Source organism: Pagrus major, chromosome 1, assembly GCF_040436345.1.
Source record: "Pagrus major chromosome 1, Pma_NU_1.0".
NCBI classification, from domain to species: Eukaryota; Metazoa; Chordata; class Actinopteri; order Spariformes; family Sparidae; genus Pagrus; species Pagrus major.
This window is the reverse complement of record NC_133215.1, coordinates 26,712,260-26,737,443: the sequence shown is the minus strand read 5'-3', so window position 1 is coordinate 26,737,443 and position 25,184 is coordinate 26,712,260. Positions and strand designations below refer to the sequence as shown.

The 25,184-nt window shown below is 40.8% G+C and overlaps 2 protein-coding genes across 2 annotated transcripts; both read left to right on the top strand.

Annotated features, from left to right (window-relative positions):
• The first annotated feature begins 1,616 nt into the window (after positions 1-1,616).
• LOC140999503 (myeloid-associated differentiation marker-like protein 2) lies at positions 1,617-4,161 on the top strand. Its single transcript, XM_073469969.1, has 2 exons — positions 1,617-1,897; positions 3,510-4,161. Exons 1-2 carry the CDS (start codon positions 1,617-1,619, stop codon positions 4,159-4,161), a joined length of 933 nt encoding a protein of 310 aa, XP_073326070.1.
• A 9,051-nt stretch (positions 4,162-13,212) lies between these two features.
• pycr1b (pyrroline-5-carboxylate reductase 1b) lies at positions 13,213-19,852 on the top strand. The gene is made up of 9 exons (XM_073484982.1): positions 13,213-13,361; positions 14,100-14,193; positions 14,643-14,713; positions 14,903-15,082; positions 15,346-15,453; positions 15,559-15,672; positions 16,789-16,881; positions 17,938-18,101; positions 18,522-19,852. Exons 2-9 carry the CDS (start codon positions 14,127-14,129, stop codon positions 18,694-18,696), a joined length of 972 nt encoding a protein of 323 aa, XP_073341083.1. The 5' UTR covers positions 13,213-13,361; positions 14,100-14,126; the 3' UTR covers positions 18,697-19,852.
• Positions 19,853-25,184: the final 5,332 nt, after the last annotated feature.

The following is a 25,184-nucleotide window of genomic DNA, read 5'->3' as shown; positions in this document are numbered from 1 at the left end:
ATTTCACAAAACAACATTTCACAAAACACAATGACAAACAATGGCAGTGTTTTCTGAAATGTTGTTGTGTTTTCTGAAATGTGTTTGTGTTTTGTCCCTCACGGCCACCGTACATCTACATTTGTACATCATCTAAAATGGTATGCAGTTAGTAATATGAGAAGGTTACAGGATTGATGCTTCAGCATCACAAAGTGGTGATGAAGAGAGGAATGATGACCTAAACACCTTTTAATAAAGTGCTTTCATTGCTCAGACTACATGATTTACCACGACATGATTTAATAAATCCTGACTATCATGTGTTGGTCCTGATCTGTGCATGCTTTGACCTCATGGGGTCAGTTATTTCACCCATTCCACAGGGTCTGTAATGTGTCTGCATGCCCCGACTCCACGCCCAACCACATGTACAGTACACATCCCTCTGACACCCATGTGGTGAAGGCCCAACCCTAAATATCTTCCACCCTGGTCTGACTGGCCGGCAGCACCCCCTCCTCGCAGCACAGCGAGGGACAGTGAGGAAGGAGAAAGTGTGAGAGGAAGAGTGTGTGACAGAGAACATAAGAAGATGACAGTCGATATTTGAAGCCACGTGGATTCACACTATGAGCGAGTACAGCGACAGATGACAAACCGAACTCGAACATATCTGGATTATTGATCCAAGAGGGTTCAGTCTGGGGATTGTGGATCAAGAGTCTGGACGGGACCATTTCAGCTGGCAGGTTGGACTCAACCAGGTTCTGCTGTGCACTGACGACTGCTGGATAAACATACTGGACTCACAGGATCTACAGGTTCTCATAATACAGAGAAACACTTGCTCTTCCAAAACACAAGAACAGACGGGCAGGACTTTATAATCATCCTTCCAGCTGTTCTGGGTGCTGAGTCTGGATATTTGTGATTGATGAGTCTCAGTAGAAAGGTGAGTGTGTGTGCCTGGCTGGCCTGCTTGAGCTCTTCCAGAAGATTTCAAAAAAGAGACTTCCCCTGTATTTGTCATTCATTCACACTGTGAAATGCTCTGATTCATTAACACAGAAATAGAGTTTCAGAAAGTCCCCACCAAGTCTGTAAGCAGCAGAAAGAGGGGAGTGCGACCCTGCCATGATGCTCCCAAAACCCAGAGCCTTACCACCCTACACGAGGTAACAATAGCTCCAGAAAACACCCGAGCGTCTGGATATACTAACGCATGTTCATCAAGGACGCTGGACGTTTCAACATTGTTTGTCATTGAAGAAGCTCTGACTTTGAAGACAACTTTGCTTTCCAGCAACACATGAAAAGTGAAAGAGGGCACAGACAGACTGCTTCAAGATAACTGCATTCAGGGATAAGATTGAAGCTGTATTATTTCTTTAACTGTATGAGACTGTTTTGTCTTTGCGAGACACTGTCAAGACACTGAAAGAGAAAGACTCCAGTTTGGAGTCACAATCACATCTTTTGAACCAGGACGCTCCTCAGATCTTGTTTTTTTTGGGACTAGCTTTGAGTTAGAGCTGAAACTCAAAGACTCCACACCATCGTTTATTGTGCAACTACTGGATATCCAGTATTTCTTTGAGCTCCTGAAGGCTTTACCTCTTGAAGATCTTCTAGTTATGGATTCCCAGGGTGGTCCATACCTCAACAAGGGTGCCCTCTGCTCACCTCTGGGTGCTGCTCGCCTCTGCCAGATAGCTATGGGCTGTGCAGTGATTGCCATGGTGGCCCACAGTGCCGGCTTCAGCGGCTCACACGGTGTCTTCTGTATGGCGGCGTGGTGCTTCTGCTTCGGCATGACTGTTGTGGTGTTTTTCCTGGACGTTACTCGTCTCTACAGCTGCCTGCCCATATCCTGGGACAACCTGACGGTCACATGTGCTGCCTTCGCCACGCTCCTGTAAGTCACGTGTTCAGGTGTAACTCAGATCTTCTGTTGGGTTAGTGGGGCTGGTGTTCAACCAAAACTCTGTCTTTCTTTGCTTTCACATGTTTTGTTTTCATCATATAAAGAGAACATCAAGTGTATAGCTACAGGGTGTACCTACACTTTCACTTTCACCTTAAAACCTCTAACACATCCATTACTGCATCTATAAGAAATCCACCAATCCACAATTCAAAGAGACTGAAAAGATTCACTGACACATCAGACACAGACCAAATTGAACCTTTAATTATTGAAGAAAAAACATTTTTATTGCAAATGGGAATGTACTGAGAAGTACTGTGTAGCGCCAATAAAAGTTTCTATCCTCATAATTTTTAGCAGTGCTTCCACAGTACTAAAAATGTGTCATTACCGTGTTTCTATTGGTTGTCTACTAGTCAAAATATTTTAAAAGGAAGTTATACTCTGGTTCTCCCCTGAATTAGTTTAAAGGGGCAGTATGTCATTTTTGGAGAAGAAATTCAAACTCAGAATTTTAATATTTACATTATCAATGAGGTAATAATACAAACTTAAAATATATTTATTTTTTCCATAACTGAATAAACAAGCTGTTCTCAGAGGAAAATAAGGTCCCCAGAACACTGTTTGAAGCTAGAAAGGTGGCAGGGTCCGCCAAATATAAACAAAGTAAAACAGTATGAAATTGTGTTGTCCTCTAAGGTCAGTTTGTTTATTCAGTTTAATCAGTCATGAAAATGAGGAGAGTCTGTTTATTTTGTTGGTTTAGGCAAAAAAAGGATCTTTCTCTTCTAGTTAAAGTGTCTTCCCCAGTACTCCATAATGCACCTTTAAAGCTGTTACATTATAAATATTTGTACATTAACAATGGTGAAAAAGGTGAAAGGTTCGCTTCTAGTCATGAATTGACCACCAAACTCTGCAGTTCTCCTTAGCTCCTGTATTAGCATCTTTCAGCTAATTGTTTTGATTTTTACAGATGGTGACTTTACTTATTTTGGTTCACTCTCACCACTCTCATTGCTATGTTTACAACTGCAGAAAGCAGCTGTTTTTAGCAAAAATGCTACAAGTAACACTAGCTGCCCATTGGCAGACAGAAAAAAATCTAGTATCTAAAGTAAACATTGTGGAGCATTTAGCAGCTAAAGATCAAAATATTTGTCCTTTAGGAGCTGGTGGAGACCAAAAACAGAGCTAAAAGAGAGAGAATATTGGATTCATCAGATAGACACAAACATGGCTCTAAATGCATGCTAATTTTACTACTTGCCTGCTGGATCTGTACATAAATAAGCAACTGTAACAACTTAACCATATCAGCTGTATAAAGTAATAATACGTTAGTGTGGTGTTTACAGCTTATTGTTCTGCCCCCAAGTGGCCAAAAAATCAATCAGTACAGGTTTATTTGTTATCCACTGATTGAGGTTGATTTTTAACAAAAGTATTATATGGACCTTGAGATTATTTTGGCAAAGCACTACAAAATGTATTTCAGTCAGTGCCTTTAATCGCCCCACTGTGACACTCCAGAGCATAAATTTTCCTGGTTTGATGACATCATAACTACACTCGTGCTTTCTGACCTCTCCTGCAGGTATGTGACAGCCTCTGTGGTCTACCCTCTCTTCTTTGTCCGATCTGAGTGCCCCTACGCCGGCTGCGATGTCCGAAATTTCCGCATCGCTGTAACCGTCTGCTCCATCTTGGGAACTCTGGCCTACGGGGCTGAAGTGGCCTTGTGCCGAGCCAGGCCGGGCCAGGCTGTGGTGGGCTACATGGCCACCGTCTCTGGCCTCCTCAAAGTTGTTCAGGGCTTCGTGGCCTGCATCATCTTTGGAGCTCTGGCCAACAGGAGCGAATATTACCGTTACGTCGGCACCATCTACTGCGTTGTCGTCTATGCTTTCTGCTTCGCTCTGACCGTAGTGGTTGTTGTAATGACCGTGTGTGGACGGACCAAGGCTGTGCGCTGCATGTCCTTCGACCGCTTCGTGGTGGTATGCACCCTCCTGGAAGTTCTGCTCTATCTGAGTGCATCGGTGGTGTGGCCGGTGTTCTGCTTTGACACAAAATATGGCTCTCCTTGGAGGCCGTCGTCCTGCCCTCAAGGAAATTGTCCATGGGACAGTAAGGTCGTGGTGGCGGTGTTCTCTGTTGTCAACTTCAGCCTGTATTTGGCTGACCTGATCTATTCCCAGAGGACACGATTTGTCTCCTCACATAGGCCCACAAACTCAAGAGTGTAGCACCATCTGGAAGCTTATTTTGGATAACTGGCTTAACAGGTTTAAGTTATGTATCTGCCTCACTGTTTTTGTTTTTGATTTGTGTATCTATTTTGTATTTAAAGACACATAAAATATTGAGGGGCACTGGTGCTGCTGCTGAGGCACTCAGACAGCCCAAACTAAATGTGAAAGCACTGTGGAATGTGAACAAGGAATTTTGCCACCACGACCCCTCCGCCACACCCCACTGAGGTGACATCCCATCTCTTTAACTCGACCCTCCTGCCCTCTGAGAGATTTGGGACAAGAGCCAGCCTCACCCAAGCAGCCAGGGCCGACTGGTATGTCCTGCCAAATCCTCATAAACCCAGACACTCCTGCTCTTCTTGACCTGCGGCATAACCCACACACACACACACACACACACCGGCTGCCTGTATTTCTGCTCAAATAATACATAAAAGACTTGAATATAAATAGTAAATCTGGCATTGGCATCCGTGGCATCCCTGTCATCTGCAAACCCCACACCAGAGATCGACGCACATTACCCAGGCTGCCAAAAATAAACACAAGCCGTCTGCACTCATATTGAAGCCGTGAGACAGCATTTATAAGAGGCTAGAGTCTTTAAAAGCTCTCTATGAAATGCTTCCTTTAGTTTCTGATTAAACAGAAGAGCTGGTTTCATCCAACTGCACTGCTGAGTTGACCCGCTGTCAAGGCTGCCACGTTTGAAAACACACAATGTTCACAATTGAGCAATATGAACATGGTCAGAGTGACCGAGGAGCGTTTGCACATTTTTACAGAGGATGGCGTGACCTTATTTGTCCTTAATCAACAGGTCAAATAATAAACAAACAGAAAAAATATTCTTCATTTACTACATTTACACTGTCAGGTACTAATGATCTGTGTGTTAAGATGTTTTTTGTGGTATGTTACACTCTAATATGTACTTTCAGCTGCCAGGCATAAACTGAAAGCTGATATAATCAATACTTTTATATTAACAAATGAACTAATAACGTGTGTATGTTAAAGGTTAACCCACAGAGAATCCCTCTACTCTGCACTTCCCAGCCACAACCTCTTCATCAACCAGTCTTTGACCAGTCCTCAATCATTGCACACTCATGTCATTTAACTGTATTGGATATGCTTTTTACCACAATGTAGTATGTTTTTAACTGTCGCACCTACAGTATTATTTTTTTTATTACTCTTCTAGGATGCCTAAAAACATCAGTCAAAGGCACTGCCAATGAAAACTGGCTTTTCAGCTAACTGCATTTACATTTGTTTGAACATTAATTAATGGACAGTACATTGTCCCTTTTCAAATTGATATTCAATTAAATTCCTGTGCAAGACAGTGTGAATTTATACCCCAGTACCTCTGCACACTCCAGGGCTAAAGGAGGAGAGATAAAGGCCTTTCTGGCTTCCATCCTCTCTGTCAGCACTTTTATCTTCTTGTTCCAAAAGAATAAAACAGACAGATGGCTGCCACAATTTAGCCTTTCCAGTCTCTCCTTGCCCTCCTCCTCTTGTCTTGATTGAGATTTCTCTCTCTCACTCTCTCCCTTAACTCTGTCTTGCAAGATTTTTACCCTCCCTTTCTCCATCTCCCCCTCCTCACCCTCCTCCTCTCCATCCTTCACTCCTCTCTGCTTTGGTCACCTCAGTGAATCTCATCTCTCTAATCCAGGATCAATGTATTCCCCCGTCACATCTGTGAGTGCTATGGATGTATTATATTAAGTCCTCGTGAAGCCACTGTGCCACATACGTAAAGCTAAACTGTCATGGTGCTCAGCAGCAAATCCATCACCAGTTGGCTGCTCTTGTATCCAAATCTGTCTAAGACCACAGAAAACGTCACTGTGTGTCTGAGAGATTTGCATTTCACAAATTGTACCATTTTTTTTTTTTTTTTTTGTTGTAAATTAGCAAGTAAATACAAATGAATAACATGACAGAAAGAGCAGATGAACAGTGGATTATAAGGGGGGTTATGTAAACTGGTGGTTATTTTTGCGTCAATAAATAAAATATCTTTAAAATAACTTTGTGTTGTTGAATAAACATTTTTGTGTGTTTGTTGCCATGGAGAGCATTTTCATCCTCTGATAAATCCAACGACAGGCCCCCTGGAAGCAGTGCTTTGTGTACTTCTTATCCTGACTAATATTTCCAAAGTACGTAGGGTATAACATTGGTGGAATATGCCAGAACCCAAAGAAAGCTAATACTGAAAGTGACGGACAGTGTTGCCACAGAGCAGTCTGTAGCTCCATTAAGCCCTGTGTACTCCCTGCTCCTCTGCAGAGCCCCATTTAGCAGCTGTTCCATGTTGGGCACTCATTTTACTTCTCACTCCCTGCGGGCCTCTGTCTTAAACATAGCTGTGACACACACACACACACACACACACACACACACACACACACACACACACACACGCACACACACACACACACGCACACACATACACTCACACACACACACAGCCTACGGTGTATGAACTCCTCTGACAGAGATGAGCTGCGACAGGTGTCCATCATAACGTCCCTTCCTGTTCTCCAGCCGGGGGGACGCGGAGGGACAGGGGACTGCTGGCTGGCTGTCGTGACTAATCTCTGATGGCGCATGTTGCTGATGTCAGCTTCCCCCCCCCCCCGTAGCTCTTGGCTCTTGTTTTGCCAAATGTTGTGTGGAACATTGTTGAAGGCTAAATCTTTGGTCCCAGAGGATTTGAGTCTATGCCAACTCCACTAGCTTAGCATCCTTTTAGAAAGCTACTGTACACAAAGAGAATTGGCGCTCACTGTGGAGGCACTCGCTGTATTCACAATATATCAGACCAGGGGTTTTCCTTTCAGGAAATTCAGGGGTAGACAAAATAAAAGAAACACCTAAATATGATACAAATATGACTTAGCCTCAATCATTTAACATTATAACAGCGGTACAACATTATTTTGTCTGACCCCTGTAAATTAACCTGAGAGTAAACTAACCCGGAAACAGCTTATGGTGTTTACATTCATGAATTTACATGCTAACAGTGGGTATTCAAATGTATTTGCCGCAATAATTCCTGATATTCAGATTAAAGATATAATATCTAAGATTTCTGCATTATAATGTCTCAAAAGAACTCCGACGTGGTTCTCTATTTTGTTGAGCTGTGTACTTACATTATCACAAATGTTTCCAATCATGCTCAAACCCAGACAAATCCAAAAGTTTACTCAAGGTAAAATGCGTTTCATTTGGTCGCCTGTTGCTGTAACTTTCAGCATAGAATGAAGAAGGAAAATGAATCGATGTGAATAAAACTTCAAAACATTTATATGTCCGTGAGAATTTGTGTCTGAGTTGTTTAATAGTGTTTCACCACCAGCAGAGCCAGTTTTAACCTTGCGTTGCTCACATAAGCATTTATTTACCCCAGACAGCCAGATTTCTTTACTGTACATTAGCTGTAAGCTAGAGAGCAATGGCACACATTGAGGGTGTGTTTTTAAATTCAGGCCAACGCTCACTAAATTCAGCACTCTCCAGAGACTCCGGTTCTCTCTTCGTCCCCTCTCCTCTCTGTAATGTTACGTTCATGAAGTAAAGTACATTTCAGAACATAAACACCCAACAATGGGGGTCATCGCCGCGGATCACTGCTGATAAATGGAGTGAAAAAAGTAAACTCTCACTTCTCCTCCCGTCAGTAAACAGCTCTGAATCAGAGCAGAATTCAATGTGACTCTGGGTGTTTATTCCTCCAGAAGGTCTGGCTCCGCACCTGACTTTCTCCTCCAGATCAGGTTTTACTAGACATGGTATTTTATGATGTTAATTGCCGATGTAGTATATTCTAGTGCCGACTTTGATTTGTAACCCGTATTGTTTTGCCTGTAGACAGCCATTCGTCTATTTGAAGCAGACATTTTTGTGATAGAACCCGATTCACTGATTGCAATGTTTTATATTTAACAAGAAAACAAGCCTATAAAATGAAGTGAATATATGATGAAACTCTGTAAGAAAGCAATGTTTCTTTGTTCCCAAGATTGAAAGAAGACTGATCACCACCCAGGCACACTTAATGGTTGAGAGAGCTGGTGTAGCATTATAAGACACAGAAGCTTAGATATATACTTTGTGGTTCCTCTGACAACAGCATATCTCCAAACCTTCAAGAAATTAAAGCAATCTTTTGTGGATTGTGCTGAACGCTTTTCTGTGATCCTATGATACACTGAAATAGTATATTTTTGCTAATTTAACGGAATATTACACTGAAGTAGCTGATAAATCGATCCATGAAACAAAAATGTGAGGTTGATTTCGTTTTACTGCATTTTTTGCCTGCGGTCAAACACAACCCCCTTCACATTTAAGGGGCACTGTGTAGTTTTGGAGAAGAAATTCATACTCAGAATTTTAATATTTAAAATATTGATGAAGTTATAATACAAAACAAAAAAGCACTATCAACAAATATCCCCCTGTGACCTTCTGGCCACAGTTTGCCCTCTGTTATCTAAGTGGATAATTTCATCTTCACTCTAACACCCGCTGAACTGAGGAGACAAATCCAAAAGAAGTACTGTACAGCTTCAGTTCTCCATGTTTTTTAGGGATTTTCATTCTGATGTCTGTGAGATTATGTGATGTGCTGTGAGAAATCCTTTATTAGTTTTGGGGTTTTACATAAAACTGATAGATGACATTACACTGGCTGCCTCCACTTCTCTGCTGTCAGTTCTTTTGTAGTCATTCTTGTCTCAGACTCATTCTTGTCACTCATTCTTGTGTCAGACTGCAGGACAGACGGAGACGTATGCACACTTGGGAGAGATTTTCTGTCTGCCTGTAATATTAAATATGCACATCTTCTCTCACTCAACAAAGCCTTTTTTTCTCTTTCCCTTTCTTCTATTTTCTCAGTCCTTCTCCACGTCGCCAATCACACACACACACACCCACACCTCTGGGCCCTAATCACTGCAAGCAACAAATTGTTGTGAACGCTTCACCTCGATCCGCTTGTTGCTGTGTGGCCAAGAGAAAAAAAACAGATTTGTGCACTGTGGTATTTTTAATAAATCTCTTGGGGGTTTTGTCAAAAAAAGAAAGACGGAATGAGTGTTGTCACGCCTCGGCACACATGCCGACTCTGAGTGATAGATAGTACAGAGGCAGGCAGTGGTAAATTAACTTTGTGTGTGTATGTGTGTGTGTGACAGAGGAGCAGAGTGGGGATACATCAATGAAATTTTCAGCTTGTTTGAGATTAGGTTTGGAGAACAGTTTTGTGGGTAATTATTCCACAAACCGATACAACAAAGAGAAGGGGACTGTGCCGTACCCCCTCATGCTCGACTCCATAATATTATAATAACTTTGTAACATCAGAAGGGAATGAATCATCATATTGTTCCCTAATTCCCTAAAATGTTCTGTTTTATTCTGCCAAAGAATACAAACCCTAGATGATAAAATCTGACATCCTTACCTCAAAGCCTCTTCTTCTGAAGATACTTGACAAATCATGAAAAACGAGGTAAAATGAGGTGTTGTTTGGGTGAATTCAAGTGGTTTTACTGAACTGACTGCATTTACACACACAAAACTACACATGATGGGTTACTAATATTACTAAATATCAGATAAAAAACAGTAAAGTAAAGGGTTATTTCAGCAGTAGATTAATATTTACCTAGAGTTGGGGAAGAATGGTCGAAATCAAAGCAGCAGACACCAAGATGTCCTTACTTTTATTCCCTCATATGGGTCAAGCACATAAAAAAAAAAAACACTGCATCTTACGTTTCCTAAAATGCAACTGGGTAGTACCTTATATCAAACCCTCTTGTCTCCTAAATGCCTTAAAAATCTCTGAAATATCACACCTCTAGTTTAATAACTCAGAGTAAAACAGGCTGCTCTCTGACTCACCGGATGTGGTCTGTCATTTGAATCCTGCCATTGGCCAACTGTTTTAATTATTTTCCCCTCACACTATCCGCGACAGCAAACTCCAAACTAGCTACCTACGTGCTAAAAAATGGCAAGGGCCCAGACACACCAAACAACATCAAAAAGCTGCACTTGAACACTCTTCAAAGACTGAAGTCGATTGGCCAGTTAGCTCCTACGCTGTACGCCTGTGTGAGAGGGAATACCGCTCCACACCACCAGGAGGCAGTAGTCTGTGTATTATTCACTCAAAATGGGAAACTGGAAGACTCAGGATTGCAGATATACAAACCTCAGTAAAGATAGAGCAGGTGTTTGTTTTTTGTTTGTTTTTTTACACCACTCTTGATAATATAGCCATTTTTGATTGCAATTAAGTCTGATAAAAAGTTGCAAACAGCACTAGTGAAGAGGTGGTGAAAAATAAGAAGAAACTGCACTAAATTGGTGGAATCATGGACACTACAGCAACAGGATCAAGGGACCTTCCCTTTCTTTTACTGTGTCTCTTCTTATGCACTGATAAACTTAGCTGAACTGTGAATATTTCTCTCCCAGATGGGCCTGTTCGCCAATTAATTGTGCTCACTTGGCCAAATAGCCACCAGCAAGGTTCAGCGAGAGCCGACTAGTGTCAATGGTGCGTGACAAACCACAAAAACCTGGGCCACAGACGCTCACGGACAGCCCGACAGTGGCTAATGGCCCACCGTCGGCTTGGTGTGTCAGGGCCCTAACACTAATCAGGTCACCATCAGTAAAAAATGTAAATAAGCTACCAGGGCTCGCCTCTTGACATGTTCCACATGAACAAGTTTGCCACAATGCAGGTGCCCTTCGCCCCAATACAAACAAGCCCTACAGCAGAAGTTTAACAGAGCTTTCTCCAGCGCGGCCACAGTGCTGTGGAGATACACTGATGTGGCTCTCTAAGACTATGAAGACTGTGAAAAACAGCCGAATCAAGAGATTTAGTATTTATCCATATAAATTGTAACCTGGCAGTGCGCAGAAGACTTAGAAACATAATTTACACCATCACTAAAGCAGAGTAAAATTGACAGAACACATGATTAAACAAGGAAATAAATTTGAACTAATCCTCACAGAATTTCAAAGATCCTCGAGACGTCACTGAGCAAAATATGACAAAAATGTTTCAAGGTGTTGCAGTGTACATTTGTAGAGAAACTGATGAAATTACATCACTCTTCCCAGCCTACTCAAGAGGAAGAGTACACCAACAGCTGATGCTATTGGAGCGCCATGCATTCAGCTTTATATATAGACAGCAGCATATACAATCCCTCAGTCGGCATGCCTGTCCAACAACCCTGTGAGGAAATAAATGGAATGAGGTCCCTCGAGGGAGACATACAGTACATCACATGAATTGTAAATTTAGTCTTGCATGACATGGTATGGCATGAGATAGAGAGGGGCAAAGAGGCAGGCAGATAGACATGAGGGTCAGCCCTATTAAAACATATACAGAGGGGAGATTTTAGCATCAAACTGACAGTTACAGGCCAAGTTCATGGCTAATTTTGAGAATATGCAATGGTGAGGTACCAAGGGATAGGCAGCCGACCTGTATTCCAACGCTGTGGCTCATTAGTGCCCACACTATCCAATTCTGCTTTATTTCAGATTCTGTCAAATCTAAGGGGAGAGGAAGAAGCACTGGTCTACAGTCTCCTGTTAGAATAACAATCTTTCATTCAAATTCAGGTCCCTCAAATTTCGCAAGCCACTACTGATACCCTCGAGTACTTTGGTGAGTCATCTTCAAATTGCAGTGCATTTGCATTCAAAATAATGAACATTGAACACGTGCCCAAATCATTCTGGTGGAAGATTTGTCTGTTGGCATCTGAAAAGGTGACACGTTGTCTCCAGAAATAAATCACAAAAAAGAAAAAAGAAAATGATTTACTGGTATCACAAAAACTGCATCTTCAGTGTATAAATCACCTTTAAAGTTTTTAACAGCAGAGTAAAAAATCAGTGCTATAACAACTAAAATTACTTTAATACAGACACTATAGAGCTGAAATAATTAGTAAGATGATGTGTCAGTTGACAGAAAATTAATTGGCAAGTATTAAGACAAGTGATTAATCACTTGAGTGATTTCCTCAGCAGCCAAAAACCAAATATTCTCTGGTTCCAGCTTCTCAAATGTGAGGATTTGCTGCTTTTCTTTATCATATATGACGTTAAACTAAATATCTTTGGTGTTTGGAAGTGTCAGATTTATACACTATTTTCTGACAAAACTGATTAAATGATCACATATCTATCATGTTAATTGATATGGGGGTTTTCTCTTTTTTATGATGAACTTGTTTGTTTTCTTTTAATTGATCTTGCGTACGTACCCATCTCATTCTAAGATTTTATACTTTTGTACAGAAAACCATGCTTCTAGGGACTTATGTATGGATTGCAATTGATTGATAAGCGGCTCATAGTTTTGTGGTGTAAAGATTATAAATAATAAGATGTGTATGTGTTGATGAATGGACTCAACTTGGGAATAACAACTGTGTTGAATCAACTCTATAAGTAGCTTATATACGTGGACTTTTTATCTGTCGTAGCCATGACTTTAGTATACTTTTGGTTTAGGTATTTATAGACAGTGGCATTACTTTTTCCTTATCTGTCAACTTATGTAAAATTATATAAAAGTATATTTGGTGTGAGTGTGGTGTGCATGTAGGGACTGAGGGGGTGAAGTAGGGCCTCAGTAGTCAAGAGGCACTTTTCATAAAGGACAGGGTTACACACTTGGCTACTAAGCTTTCTCCACCCACACACATGTCCAGTCTATGTGCGGTGAATCAGTCAGTGTAAATAGAGACTTTGGCCAGCATAAACTTAATCTACTTCACAACTCACGTCTCTTATATTTGACCTACATTTGGTCCCTGGCAGCTTCACCGCGCTTCAACCCAGAGGACTGATGCAACTGGGCGTGACGGACAGCGAAACCCCGCACAGATTATGTGATGCAGCTTCTCATTGGTCAGAAGCTCCGCGTGTCTCCATCGTGATTTGCCAGCCTCGCTGTCCGTTACAGTTATGGAGCACATTGGGGTTGAGTAAGAAGCCACGTTGACACAAAAAGTGGTGTTTTCAGTTTTTTTTTCTGCCGTAGGGGATAACGGTCCCCCCGTCGACTCACATTTGTCAAGACAGGAACCTCAGCTGAAACATTCAGAAAGGTAACGGTCTCCTCGGTACATGATTTGTCGTATTTGTCATTCATTTCTGGTTGTGAAAGCTAGCTAACAGAGCAGCTAGCCGAGGACAAGCTGGACAAGCTGTGCTAAGCTAGCTTGGAAACGCTATCATCAATTATCAGCATCAACTGAAGGACTAATGTTAGCACTGGTTACATTAATGGCTTGTTAGCAAAACACTAGGCAGTGTTAACAGTGTCAGTGAAACTGCTTTTATTGCGACAGTGATGTTGAACAGTATTCAATAATAATAACTCAGCTGCCCTCAACTGAAGATTTAAAGCATTGAAGATGTCATCAGATGACACCTTTGTGAACTTCATCCATTTACTTTGAACCAGACACTCAATCTGTTGGCTCACAAAGTGCTTTGCTTCACGCATATGAGCTTGATTTCAATGTGGAGCTCACAGCCATAAATCAGCAAATGTGCCCATATCCCAGTAAAACCACCCATGGGTGCTGCCAGTGTCTGTCAGAGGAGGTGTTTCATCATCATTCAGTCTGTGTGCCAGCTCCAGGATTTTTCTCTGGATTACATCATCACCAAAGCCTGTCAACGTTCTTTTTAATTTAACGAAAGACTTTTTCAAATTAACAAGGGTTCACAATTTGTCTGAAGAAAACTGTGAAAGGTGTATTTTATGTTAGGTTGTTCAAAGTTGAGTCCTTTGCCATGCATCACAGTTCATCACAGCTTTTTCTGACTGGATTTTACAGGTCAAAGAAGCCACATCATCTAACAGGATGAGTGTCGGATTCATTGGAGCGGGCCAGCTGGCTCACGCATTGGTGAAAGGGTTCACAGCTGCAGGTGAGGCCACTTTCTTTGTTGTGCAACCTTTGACTTGAACTGAAGTCACTGATGTCACATCATATATAACTGAATTTGGGTTGGATAAGGATAAAAATGCTGTCAAGGCTACACGTGCGCTATATACCTGCACGTTTCTGCCTTGTAAGGTCTGCACGTTGCATAACAAGAGGCATTACTATGTCGGCACAGTTGTTTTCACAATGCACAAATCACATATATGGCCGTAGTGTTGTATTTTAATAAATGTAATGTCTCATTAATGGCATTTCCTGCATTTCTTTAGTTGTATGACTTCAAGTTAGACAGGTTTTATCTGTTTCCGACCAGCTGCTGTACAATGTGAATTTTCCTTACGGGGATCAATCAGGTCTTATCTCACAGCTGTCATTTCCCATCTTATACATCCTCATACCTCACTCTTCACTTCCTCCTGTCTCCCTCCCCAGGTGTGATTGCTACACACAGGATTACAGCCAGCTCCCCAGACACAGACCTGCCCACTGTGTCGGGGCTGAGGGTGAGAAGACGAGTTTCCGCTTTGTTGTGTGATGGGAATTGAAATGGAAACATTTGTTGTAGCATCTGTGCAAGCGTAGGCTTGTCCAAGAGGGGGGCTTACGTGTGCATGTTGCTGTAAAAACACCTGTTTAACCTCCTTCACTGCTTTCTTCATCACCAGCAATTATTTTTTCTTCTGTTTCTGCAGAAAATGGGGGTGAACTTGACGACTAGCAACAAAGAGGCCGTCAGTAAGAGTGATGTGCTCTTCCTGGCTGTGAAACCCCACATCATCCCCTTTGTCCTGGATGAGATCGGGCCAGACATCGAGGACCGTCATCTCATTGTGTCCTGTGCGGCAGGCGTCACCATCAACTCCATAGAGAAGGTCGGCCTCTATCCCTTCTCTCTAGTTATCTGCTGAAGTGTCACAACTTCTAGATGACTCCGTCTGTAGTGTGCAGTTTGTGGTATTGTTTTGTTATTTACATAATAACTTTTTATAAGGCCTTCTGTCTGTGCATTTGTTTTCTCTCATCCTCCCAATCTCAAATTTTAAGTTTTGTTATGCTTCCAAACATGTGAAGAGGAAATGTCTAACATCCAGACTCCTACACACCTATCCTCTGTTGCTTTTCTTCGGTTTCACAGAAGCTGCTTCAGTACCGCTCAACTCCTAAAGTCATGAGGTGCATGACGAATACTCCGGTGGTGGTGAAAGAGGGAGCCACGGTGTACGCCACTGGAACGCACGCAGAGGTAAAGAAACAAGAGTCAAATGGCTTATGAATGAGTTAATGGAGTATATGTTTCCACGACTGATTCTCCCATATCATTACTATCATGTTGTCCTCTTTCTTTCAGGTGGAGGACGGCAAGTTGCTGGAACAGCTGATGGCCAGTGTGGGTTTCTGCACTGAGGTGGAAGAGGACCTCATCGACGCCGTCACCGGGCTGAGTGGCAGTGGACCAGCCTACGTAAGTGACTTCAGGACTGTGTGTTTGTCACAAAATGATGTATGTGAAGTGATGAGTCCACCCAGAATCAGCAACAGGTGTCACAGAGAAAGGTGTTGGCCATTTTACTGTGTGGTCTAGTGTGAGGGGTAATAATCGCTTAATCCTTCACTCTAAAATAGACCAGATAGGAGGCTGCTGGTGATAGAGCTTTTTGTCAGTCATATTCATTGTACCAACCATCTTGCAACTTCTGTATCAGCAAAGCTATTACCTAAATTTTTTCCATACTTTTGTTCTTGCACTCGGAGGGCTACAGAGACTGGTTTGGATTGATGAAGGGATTGCTGTGTTTTTGGAAGACCGGTTGCCATTACTTACCTATATCTGCAGCTGTCAGGCTTTATAGCCAGAGCCTAAACTAACGTTTGTTTATTTTAATTATCTATCATCATAATAGAACATAAAAAAAGAAAGCAAATCTGCATGGCTGTAAGCAGCATTAACAAAAAGAAAGTACTTGATGAATGATGTAAATGGATCTTTTAGTGTGTTGATTGAATAGGATTTTGGGCTTGAGGTGTAGACGGGGAAAACAGTGGCAGGTAGAAGAGGTCAAAAGTTCCAGGGTATTTATCTATCGGGATACGTTCTCTGATGAATCTCTCCTTTACTAAACATATAAGGGAGCACAGCTGTGGTAATGACTTTTTGCTTCCAAATCTCAATCATTCCTACTTTATAAAACAGTCACGTCAAATGTACTGCATCGCATACAGAAGTGTGTAGTGGTTGAGGAAATTAAGAATAATTGTGCAGGTGGGTTTTATCTGCTGTTGAGCTCTAGACAGGTATTTTTAAATATAGGCTTGAAAGTGTCTGAATAAATTTTTTGCCCATCTGAACTGTGGAGAGGCAGCGAGGTAACTTTTAATTAAGTGGATGGAAGTGTTGAAGAGTCGACTTTCTGTTCTGCCTCAAACTGTCTGCAGACTGGAGGCTGAACAATAACCACTCATCTGTTGACTCAAACTCCTGACAAATCAGACTGTTAGTTTATATGATGTTTATACGTGTGTGTGTGTGTGTGTGTGTGTGTGTGTGTGTGTGTGTGTGTGTGTGTGTGTGTTCAAACAGGCATTCACAGCCCTGGATGCTCTCGCAGACGGAGGAGTGAAGATGGGTCTGCCCAGGAGACTGGCTGTCAGACTTGGAGCTCAGGCCCTATTGGTCAGTGGTGTTCAGTTTTTGCTGTTGTGTGTGTGTGTGTGTGTGTGTGTGTGTGTGTGTGTGTGTGTGTGTGTGTGTGTGTGTGTGTGTGTGTGTGTGGTATTTATGTATCTTTCACTACGCCTGTATCAATATTAAGTCTCCTTGATTCACTGATCGTCTGCGTATTCAGAGACAGCAAACACCGAGGGACAGAGTTGCTGCTCTAAATGCACCCAACATTGCTGCTGTCTTATAACTGCTGACTTAAATTCACTAAAAATGATGAAACTCCAGAAAAATAAAACCCTGTGGGGTACTCTGAACTGCCTGGAAGTACAAATTAAAAAGATAAATGGTTAACATGTTGCGATTTTCTGCAGTGATGTTAATTTAAAAAGAAAGAAGAAGAAAGAAGAAATTTCTAATTGCCGCTGTTTTCACCCTGACTAGTAAACACTGTTATTGCTTAATTTTGTCGATGCAGACATTGATTGATCACAATTTGGCAATCTGTCAAAATGGATTACTGGAAATGATTCACCTCAAACAGTTTTTGTAATGATGGCAGCTGCTTCAGGCTCTGTCTTCTGCTCAGTGTGTTCAGCTTCTTTCTGCATTTTTATGAGAAATGTTCTCTGGTCTGCCTTTTTTTTCTGCAGGAGTCTATTCAGATGTTGTTTTTTGTTGTAGACAGTAAATACTCTTGGTCTGAGTGTCTCCTCTTGTTTGCACATTCATCTGCAGGACACACTCACCAAAGGCACTACAGTTGTCATGTTGGCCTGTTGTAAGCCAGCAAACTGCCTTGAAGATGTTTTACACATTTTAATGTCTGCGCATCAGATTAGATTTCATTTCCTGGAGGAACTTTATCTTCATGTGTGATTAATTCTACATTCTAATGCACCACTTGCATTATAATGATATTAAAAGTATATCTGCTGCCCTGGATTTTTTACTGTATCAGCACTCCTTGACTATGTAAGAGTAAACAATAATCTGTTCTTCATGTGTATCCATTATTTCCTTGCATTGTTTTCATTTGTTCGTTCTCATGTTTCTGTTCTTCTTCAGGGAGCAGCAAAGATGCTGCTGGACTCGGAGCAGCACCCCGGCCAGCTGAAGGACAATGTGTGCTCACCAGGGGGCGCCACCATCCACGCCCTGCACGTGCTGGAGAGCGGCGGCTTCCGAAGCCTCCTGATCAACGCTGTGGAGGCCTCATGCATAAGAACACGGTGAGACAGTCACACCTGTAAATGTAAATCACATTTCTACGTCATCACCAAGACTGAGTTTCTCAACTTTTTCCTTGTTGTCAAAGTGTTTGTAATTTCTTATCAATCTACTTGCTATTTTTTCAATTGATGAGTTGTTTTGTCTATAAACGGCCTCAGGTAAAGTGTTGTTCCATTTATAATGATTAAAATCAGAGAAAGCAGAAGACCTCAACTTGGAGATGAAACCACCTTTGGGATTTTGATGGATAAATGTTCAGATATTCAAAAATGACAATTGATTTTCTCACAATGCATCAATCACCAACATTGAGATACTCTGATCTTGCAACATACAAGTGGAAAGTCTGTTGCTGTATGACACGCACACATCTACAGTTGTGAAGTGTGTCTAACGCGGGCTTTCCATTCCTTTCACAGGGAGCTGCAGTATCTGGCAGACCAGGAGCGCATCTCTCCAGCGGCCATTAAGAAAACGACACTGGACAAGGTGCTCCAGCAGCCCGGAGTCGCCGTCAGTGGAGTACCTAACGGCAACGGCAGATCAGGGCTCAGCCTGTTCAATGCCCGTAACCCTGGGATCAAGAAGAACTGAGTACACTGAGGCAGACACACACACACACAAACGCTTTACAGGTTTAAGTGTATCAAAGTGTACACATGTGGACATCGTTACATTATGTACAGCTGTTCAGCCAAATAATGTAGAAACTGGACTAAGGACTGGTCTGACATCACATCCAAATTATTTATTCATACTCGAGTTACATACGGACCGTGGACCCGGTGGTGTCAGCACCACTTTGCACACAAGCACAGGTGTATTCTGAGTGCATTGCTCACAGTTATAGCCTTATGTTGTGATGCAGGATTACTGTCTACACATACACACACTGAAGAGCAAAAGTGCATTTACAATCTGTCGTCTGTCTGTGTTCGGGCCCGAGACTATCGAGGGCTGTTAAATGGTAATGACCCAGGGGGCCATGATGGGATCCTGGTACACACCAGGCAGCAGATGGCTGCTGGGATACCATCACGCTCTTAATGTACGCCTTTAATGTCTTTTTAAAAAAATAATGAAGCCACAATGTAAATCAACATGTACCCTTCTTTTGTTTGTGCAAATATCTATGTTTGTTTGGCCAACAGTGTTAAACTGTTAACAAAGACTGAAAAGATTGAACAAAACCATTATTAACTCAATATTTTTCTCTTTTTTTTTTTATTGTTGCATATGAACACTACTGTCCCTGTGGATTAGATACCTTCCTCGCAGTGTTATAATGGGGTCTCTAGCACATTAAGACATTGTGCCTTTTTGCCCAGACTCGCATGTAAAGGTCATTCCAAGCTTTAGAACACCTGTCAGCATTGTCCTCAGATCCCTCTGTTCATTTCTCTGTTGTTTATTTGTTGTGCTTAAGGACATTGTGTAACCTAAACCCCAAATCTTGAATTTTTATCTTAAAGCTCCTGTAAACGCAAAAGGCAGATTTTACATTTTCTCTCACAAGGGGAATATGATGTTTTAGTACCTGAAAGTGCTACAAGAAATTCATCTACAGAATAAAGAATATACTGCTATAGATTATGATGTAAAGGTTTTACATCAGCCATCAATCCGTCCTACTTTTGTATTTCTCTGTATATTTTTATCCCCATGTTACATTTTATGTATTGTTATGTTTGGCATATCAACCACTTGAGTTGGTTTGTCAAAAAGTCAATATTAAAGAAGCAGAATCAAATACGTTTGCCCCTGAATTGGTTAAGAGTCTGGTTTGGCTCTCAATACTCAGCACTGCTTTTAATCAATGACTTTGTTTTCATTGTGATCAGCTCCATTTGTCTTCCAACTCATTGTTTTTTGGTTTATTTATAGTTTGAGATCTTCCTTCGACAAAGATTACCTACACTCTACCAGTCAGTAATTAAGAGGCACCCTGTCCTGCAGATGGCGCACTATGATCACATGACCCATTTGCACGTCTACTTAAGATCAAATTACCCTTTTCACATAACTGCCAGTTGAGAGTGACTTAAAATTGACCCTGGACTAACATGAAATGTAACCACACCTCCTCACTTATTGCTAAATGGCAAAAGCTGCAGTGCTACAGTTACATGTTTCACTCACGCGTCATCCAAAATTCACTCCATGTCTTATTTAGTCTCCTCTGGCATGTCATCAGAGTCTTCTCCCAAAATCTGTACGTACATGTCATAAAAAAAAACAAGACTTTTTCTTTCCTCACTGGCCTGGAGGTGCATTGTGATTGACTGTTCTGAGAGGAAACACAATCAAAGTTTAGAGGCTTTCTGTCTGCAGGACATATGACCATGAATGGGATCACAGATTTCACTGCAGACCCTGCTTTCTCCTCTTCAGTAGTGCTCATACCATTGTGTAAAAAATACTCCAGATACTCCACAAGCATTGTCAGCTAAATGTTCTTCAACTATCAAAAGTAAAAGTACGGTAAAGTAATCATATCGGTAAAGTGATCATATATTACTTCTGTATGTGCAGTATGGTAGTCCAGTGGTTCTCAAACTAAAGTTTGGACACCCCCAAAGGGTCACAAGATAAACCTGAGGCGTCCTGAGAGGATTGAGAAGAAAACAATGTTCTGCTCCACATATTTATATAGATATTTTTAAGCTTTTCTTACTTTTTGGGTCCCAAAGAGGTAATTAAATGAAACCATCTGAGAAGTTTAAAGGGGAAATGATTGGCACTGCAACGTCATCATCCGCACCCAGGTGACTTCTACAAGTTCACGAAGTTGGAAAGACTTTTGCTGGAAGAATGATATTCGTAACCCCCAAATAAAGTCAAAACAGACTTCAGAGCCATGCCACATCTCACATCTTGCAGCCTTTCTGGACGGATGTTTGAAATATAAAATACAGCTGTGACGATTAGTCAATCAATGGAAAATAATCAACTATTTGATAAACGATTAATCAAAGTAATTTATTTTTATAAACCGTTGTGAAAAGTACCCAAATATCTTGCATGATTAAAAGTAAAGATATTGTGATGAAAAATTACTTTGGTAAAAGTGAAAGTCACCCATCGTACTTGAGTATAAGTCTGAAGTATGTCATATTACATGTACTTAAGTATATGTCTTGGCAGTAAATGTACTCTGGTATCAAAACAAGTACAAGTAAAACTATACATATATTTACTTGCATGTAGCCTACAGAATACTATGGGCGGATTGAAAATCGGATTATTGGATTAAATATTCAGCATTTTTACGTCAGGTCAGTGTTTTGTTTTTTAAATCTGATTGACTGATGCAGCATGCAACATACAAAGTAACTAGTAGGGGAGTTAAAAGTACAATATTTGTGATAAAGTATAAAGCTGAGGAAAATGGAAATACTCAAAGTACAAGTATCTCAAAAATGTACTTTGAGTAAATGTACATAGTTACATTGCATCACTGGTTTTATCTCATATGAGACTGAATATCTTTGGGTTTTGGACTGACAAAACAAGGGATTCAATAATTCTTAGTTGCAGCCTTGAAAATAATGCTTTTGTGTAACTGCTAACAACTCATCTGAAATGTTACAAGCTAGACAGGTTTTTTGCAAGAGGTCACGGTCACAAGCCAGAAAGATTAGCAACAACTGGTTTAGTCTTTGCATTAATGCATTTATTTTGTAATCTTATAAAAGTATGTTTTTTATGTGAAAATCTTAAAGTATTAGCGTCAGATAAATGTTGTTATATTTTGAGCGCTGCAACTAACTATCATTGAGTTGTGAATGAGTGTGATAGTAGAGGACAGCCCTGCAGTCATATTTGGGGATGTTATGAGATTGGAGCAGCTACAGCAGACTTGAAGTCTGTGAAGTACTTTTCTAGATATTTGGGACCAGTCCTGCACTCCAGGCTGCTACATTTTGAATTAACAGATGCCACTTTGTGTGAGAATGAGATAGGCCTGTGGGTCTATTCAGGCAATACACAGGTGCATAATGGCAGAGTAAAAATGATGGAAGCAAAGTGACGGTTTGTGAAGAGCCATGTCCTCATTATAATTGAACAATTTATAGCTGTTGTAGGATTAGTTTATTTTCCTTAAACTAATACACACACCAGTGTCCCTTGATTAAATTGCAGGCCCGCCAGCTCGTAGTGCACTCGGGCTGTTTATTTGTGCGTGCAATGGTTTTTCCTCCGCCGCTGAAGTGTCTTGGTAATCCCTCTTTTATTCCGAAAGGTTATTCTCTGCTCGCTCCTGCCTCTGTCCGTTAAGATTAGCCATTCCTGGAGAGACTTCCATTTGCCTCTCATTATTAGACTTCTGTTACCCTGCGCTAGTCGGGCACCTCTTCTCCACCTCAGGTGAAGAGGATGTGCTCTGTGTCAATCACCTTGACACAGGCAGAAGGTCTAAGATGGCAGTTCAATGGCAGATAATCCTGAGTGGAAAGTTTGGACTGTGTGTATGTGAGTGAGAGTGAGGGAGTGTGTGTGCTCCAGCCCAGCATGGGATTTCTATCCACAGGTAGGCCAGATGCTACCTGTCATCTCCATTCAATCAATGTAATCACTGACCTTTGCAGGAACATGGTTGTTTGCATATCGTATCGAGGCCAGGAGGAGTGCCAGAAACCAAGATGAGTGAAAAGATGGAAGGGCTTTTTCTGTCTCTCTCTGCTCCATCACCGACACCAAACATCCACCTAATCTTCTCTAAAATTAAAATCTTAGAGAGATGAGTGGAGTGAAGTGTTTGTGGACAGTCAGTCTCCCATGTTCCTCCATTTTTGTGTTGTCAATAATGTGTGTGTGCATGTGCATGTGTGTGTGATCTCCTGGCTGATACAGTATCAGCTTGGTGCAGCTGTCTGCTGAAACGGTCGCAGAAAGAGGAAGCTCCGACAGTTAGCACACAGTTAGTGAATCTGCACTATGGGCTTCCCTCTCTTGCCGACTTGCAGTGTGCAAGTACAGAGGATACCTGCAGAGACGCACCTTTAGTCTGCTGATGCTTATCTGGGAATCAGACAGGCACAGAGGTGTGTGGGAGTGGACGGATATTATCTGTCCTCTGTGCAGTGGTGGAACAAATACTCAGTCTTTTACTCAAGTAAAAGCAGCAATACAAGTATGTAGAGTGCATTTGGATTATTGTGTCAGTAAAACTGCAGAAGTATCATCGAAAAAAACATACTCAAGTATTAAAAGTAAAAGCAGTCATTATACAGAATTGCCTCTTTCAGAGTGTTGCTGTATTATTAATTAGATAGTATAGTGTTGGATTGTTATAACTCATGCATTAACATAAAAGCAGCATTTTAATGCTGTGGTGAACTTCCTTATTGCTGGTGTTGGGCAGTTTTGTGTATAAAAAAGAAATATGTTTTAATAAAATGTTTAAATTCCCTCTTCAAATCTGTGAATGAACTTATGAACTCTAATATACTGTAGTTAAAAAAAAAAGAAAAAGAAAACATGTTTTCATCTGAAATGTAGTGGAGTACTCTACTGAAGTACAATTATGAGGTACTTTACTTGAGTGTGTTCATTTTCTGCTACTTCATACTTCCACTCCACTACATTTTGGAGGCAAATATAGTACTTTTTACTTCACTATATTTATTTGATAACTGCAGTTACTAGTTACTCTGCAGATTACATGCTACATCAGAGCCAAAGTAGGGTATTTTTAAAGTTATTTGTTTTGTGGGCAACCAGATAACAAAGAAATATTGATTCTGATAATCAGTAAAATGCTGAATACATGTAAATATATGAAGGATTTACTTCTATTTGTGCTTTTGATACTTAAGTATATTTAATGTCAGATACTACCATTTGTATGTGTGACCAAAGTAATAATTTCACAAGATATCTTAACCTTTACTCAAGTATAACTTTTGGGTACTTTTTACATCACTGGTGGCATAAAAGTATAATATAGCATAAAATGGAAGTACTGAGCTCAAAATACTCAAAAGTACCTCTTAAATGCAGCACTTCATTGAATGTATTAACTTACTTTCTTGCCTGTGTTTCTGATAGATTCTCAGGGATGAAAACTGGAGTAGAAGTGTAAATGAGCAGAAAATGGAAATATTCAATTAAAGTAAAAGTACCTCAGAATAGTTAAGTGAAGTACTTGAGTGTATGTGCTTAGTTACTTTCGTTTATTGTGGTGTATTTCCCAAGTAGGCAGCACGTTACCTCCCCTCAAGAGCTTGTATTCATCAGTAGTGTGTACATGGGTAAAATAACACATCTTCCTCTCGTATCAAGTCTGCTGATAAAACATTTGGAGCTCCTTTGGATGAAAAATTCATAAAATGGCCTTTTGGGATGCTTTGAAAAGTTGCTAAAAGATCCTAAAAACACAATTTTAAACCTTACCCTACGATGACGTAAACAGGCTGCATGATTAGATTTGTGCTTACTATGAGTCATTTCCTGAAAAGTACCTCATGAAAATATGTCTTCACTTTCAGCAGCCTGGCAGAGATGTCTTAAAGAGGAGATATCAGTCGCTGAATAATACCAACTACTTTTTTAATAAACTGAGAGACATTAAATGGAAATAGGCTGCTCATATTGGATGAGTGCTTTCTGGTCTTGTATCGAAAGTCATTAGTCCCTCAGAAAGGGAAATGCAGTATTGATAAAATACTTTATGTCGGCACTAATAGTCTTGTTTTTAGATTATAGTGTAATTGAGGATTGATAGTGTATGATGTATGATCAGTTTATAGAGGTTTATGGCACTGTTTGTTTTCTTAAGTCTTTAGCTTCTCAATTAAAAACAGATTGGAAAAAAGGGATTGTAAGGTTGTCAGGTAGAAAACCAGACATTAAAAACTTGAGATGGCTGCAAAACTGTAAAAATGTACATTTGCTCAGATTTAGAAACAAAATGTATTGGCTTTTAATCCCTTGGTGTCATACTATTAGTATATCTGTTGACTACAGCTTCCATCACAAAAATATTATATCTTTCTCTCTCTCTCTCTCTATATATATATATATATGTATATATATATATATGAATAAAATATATATATCTTTCTTTTATATATATATTA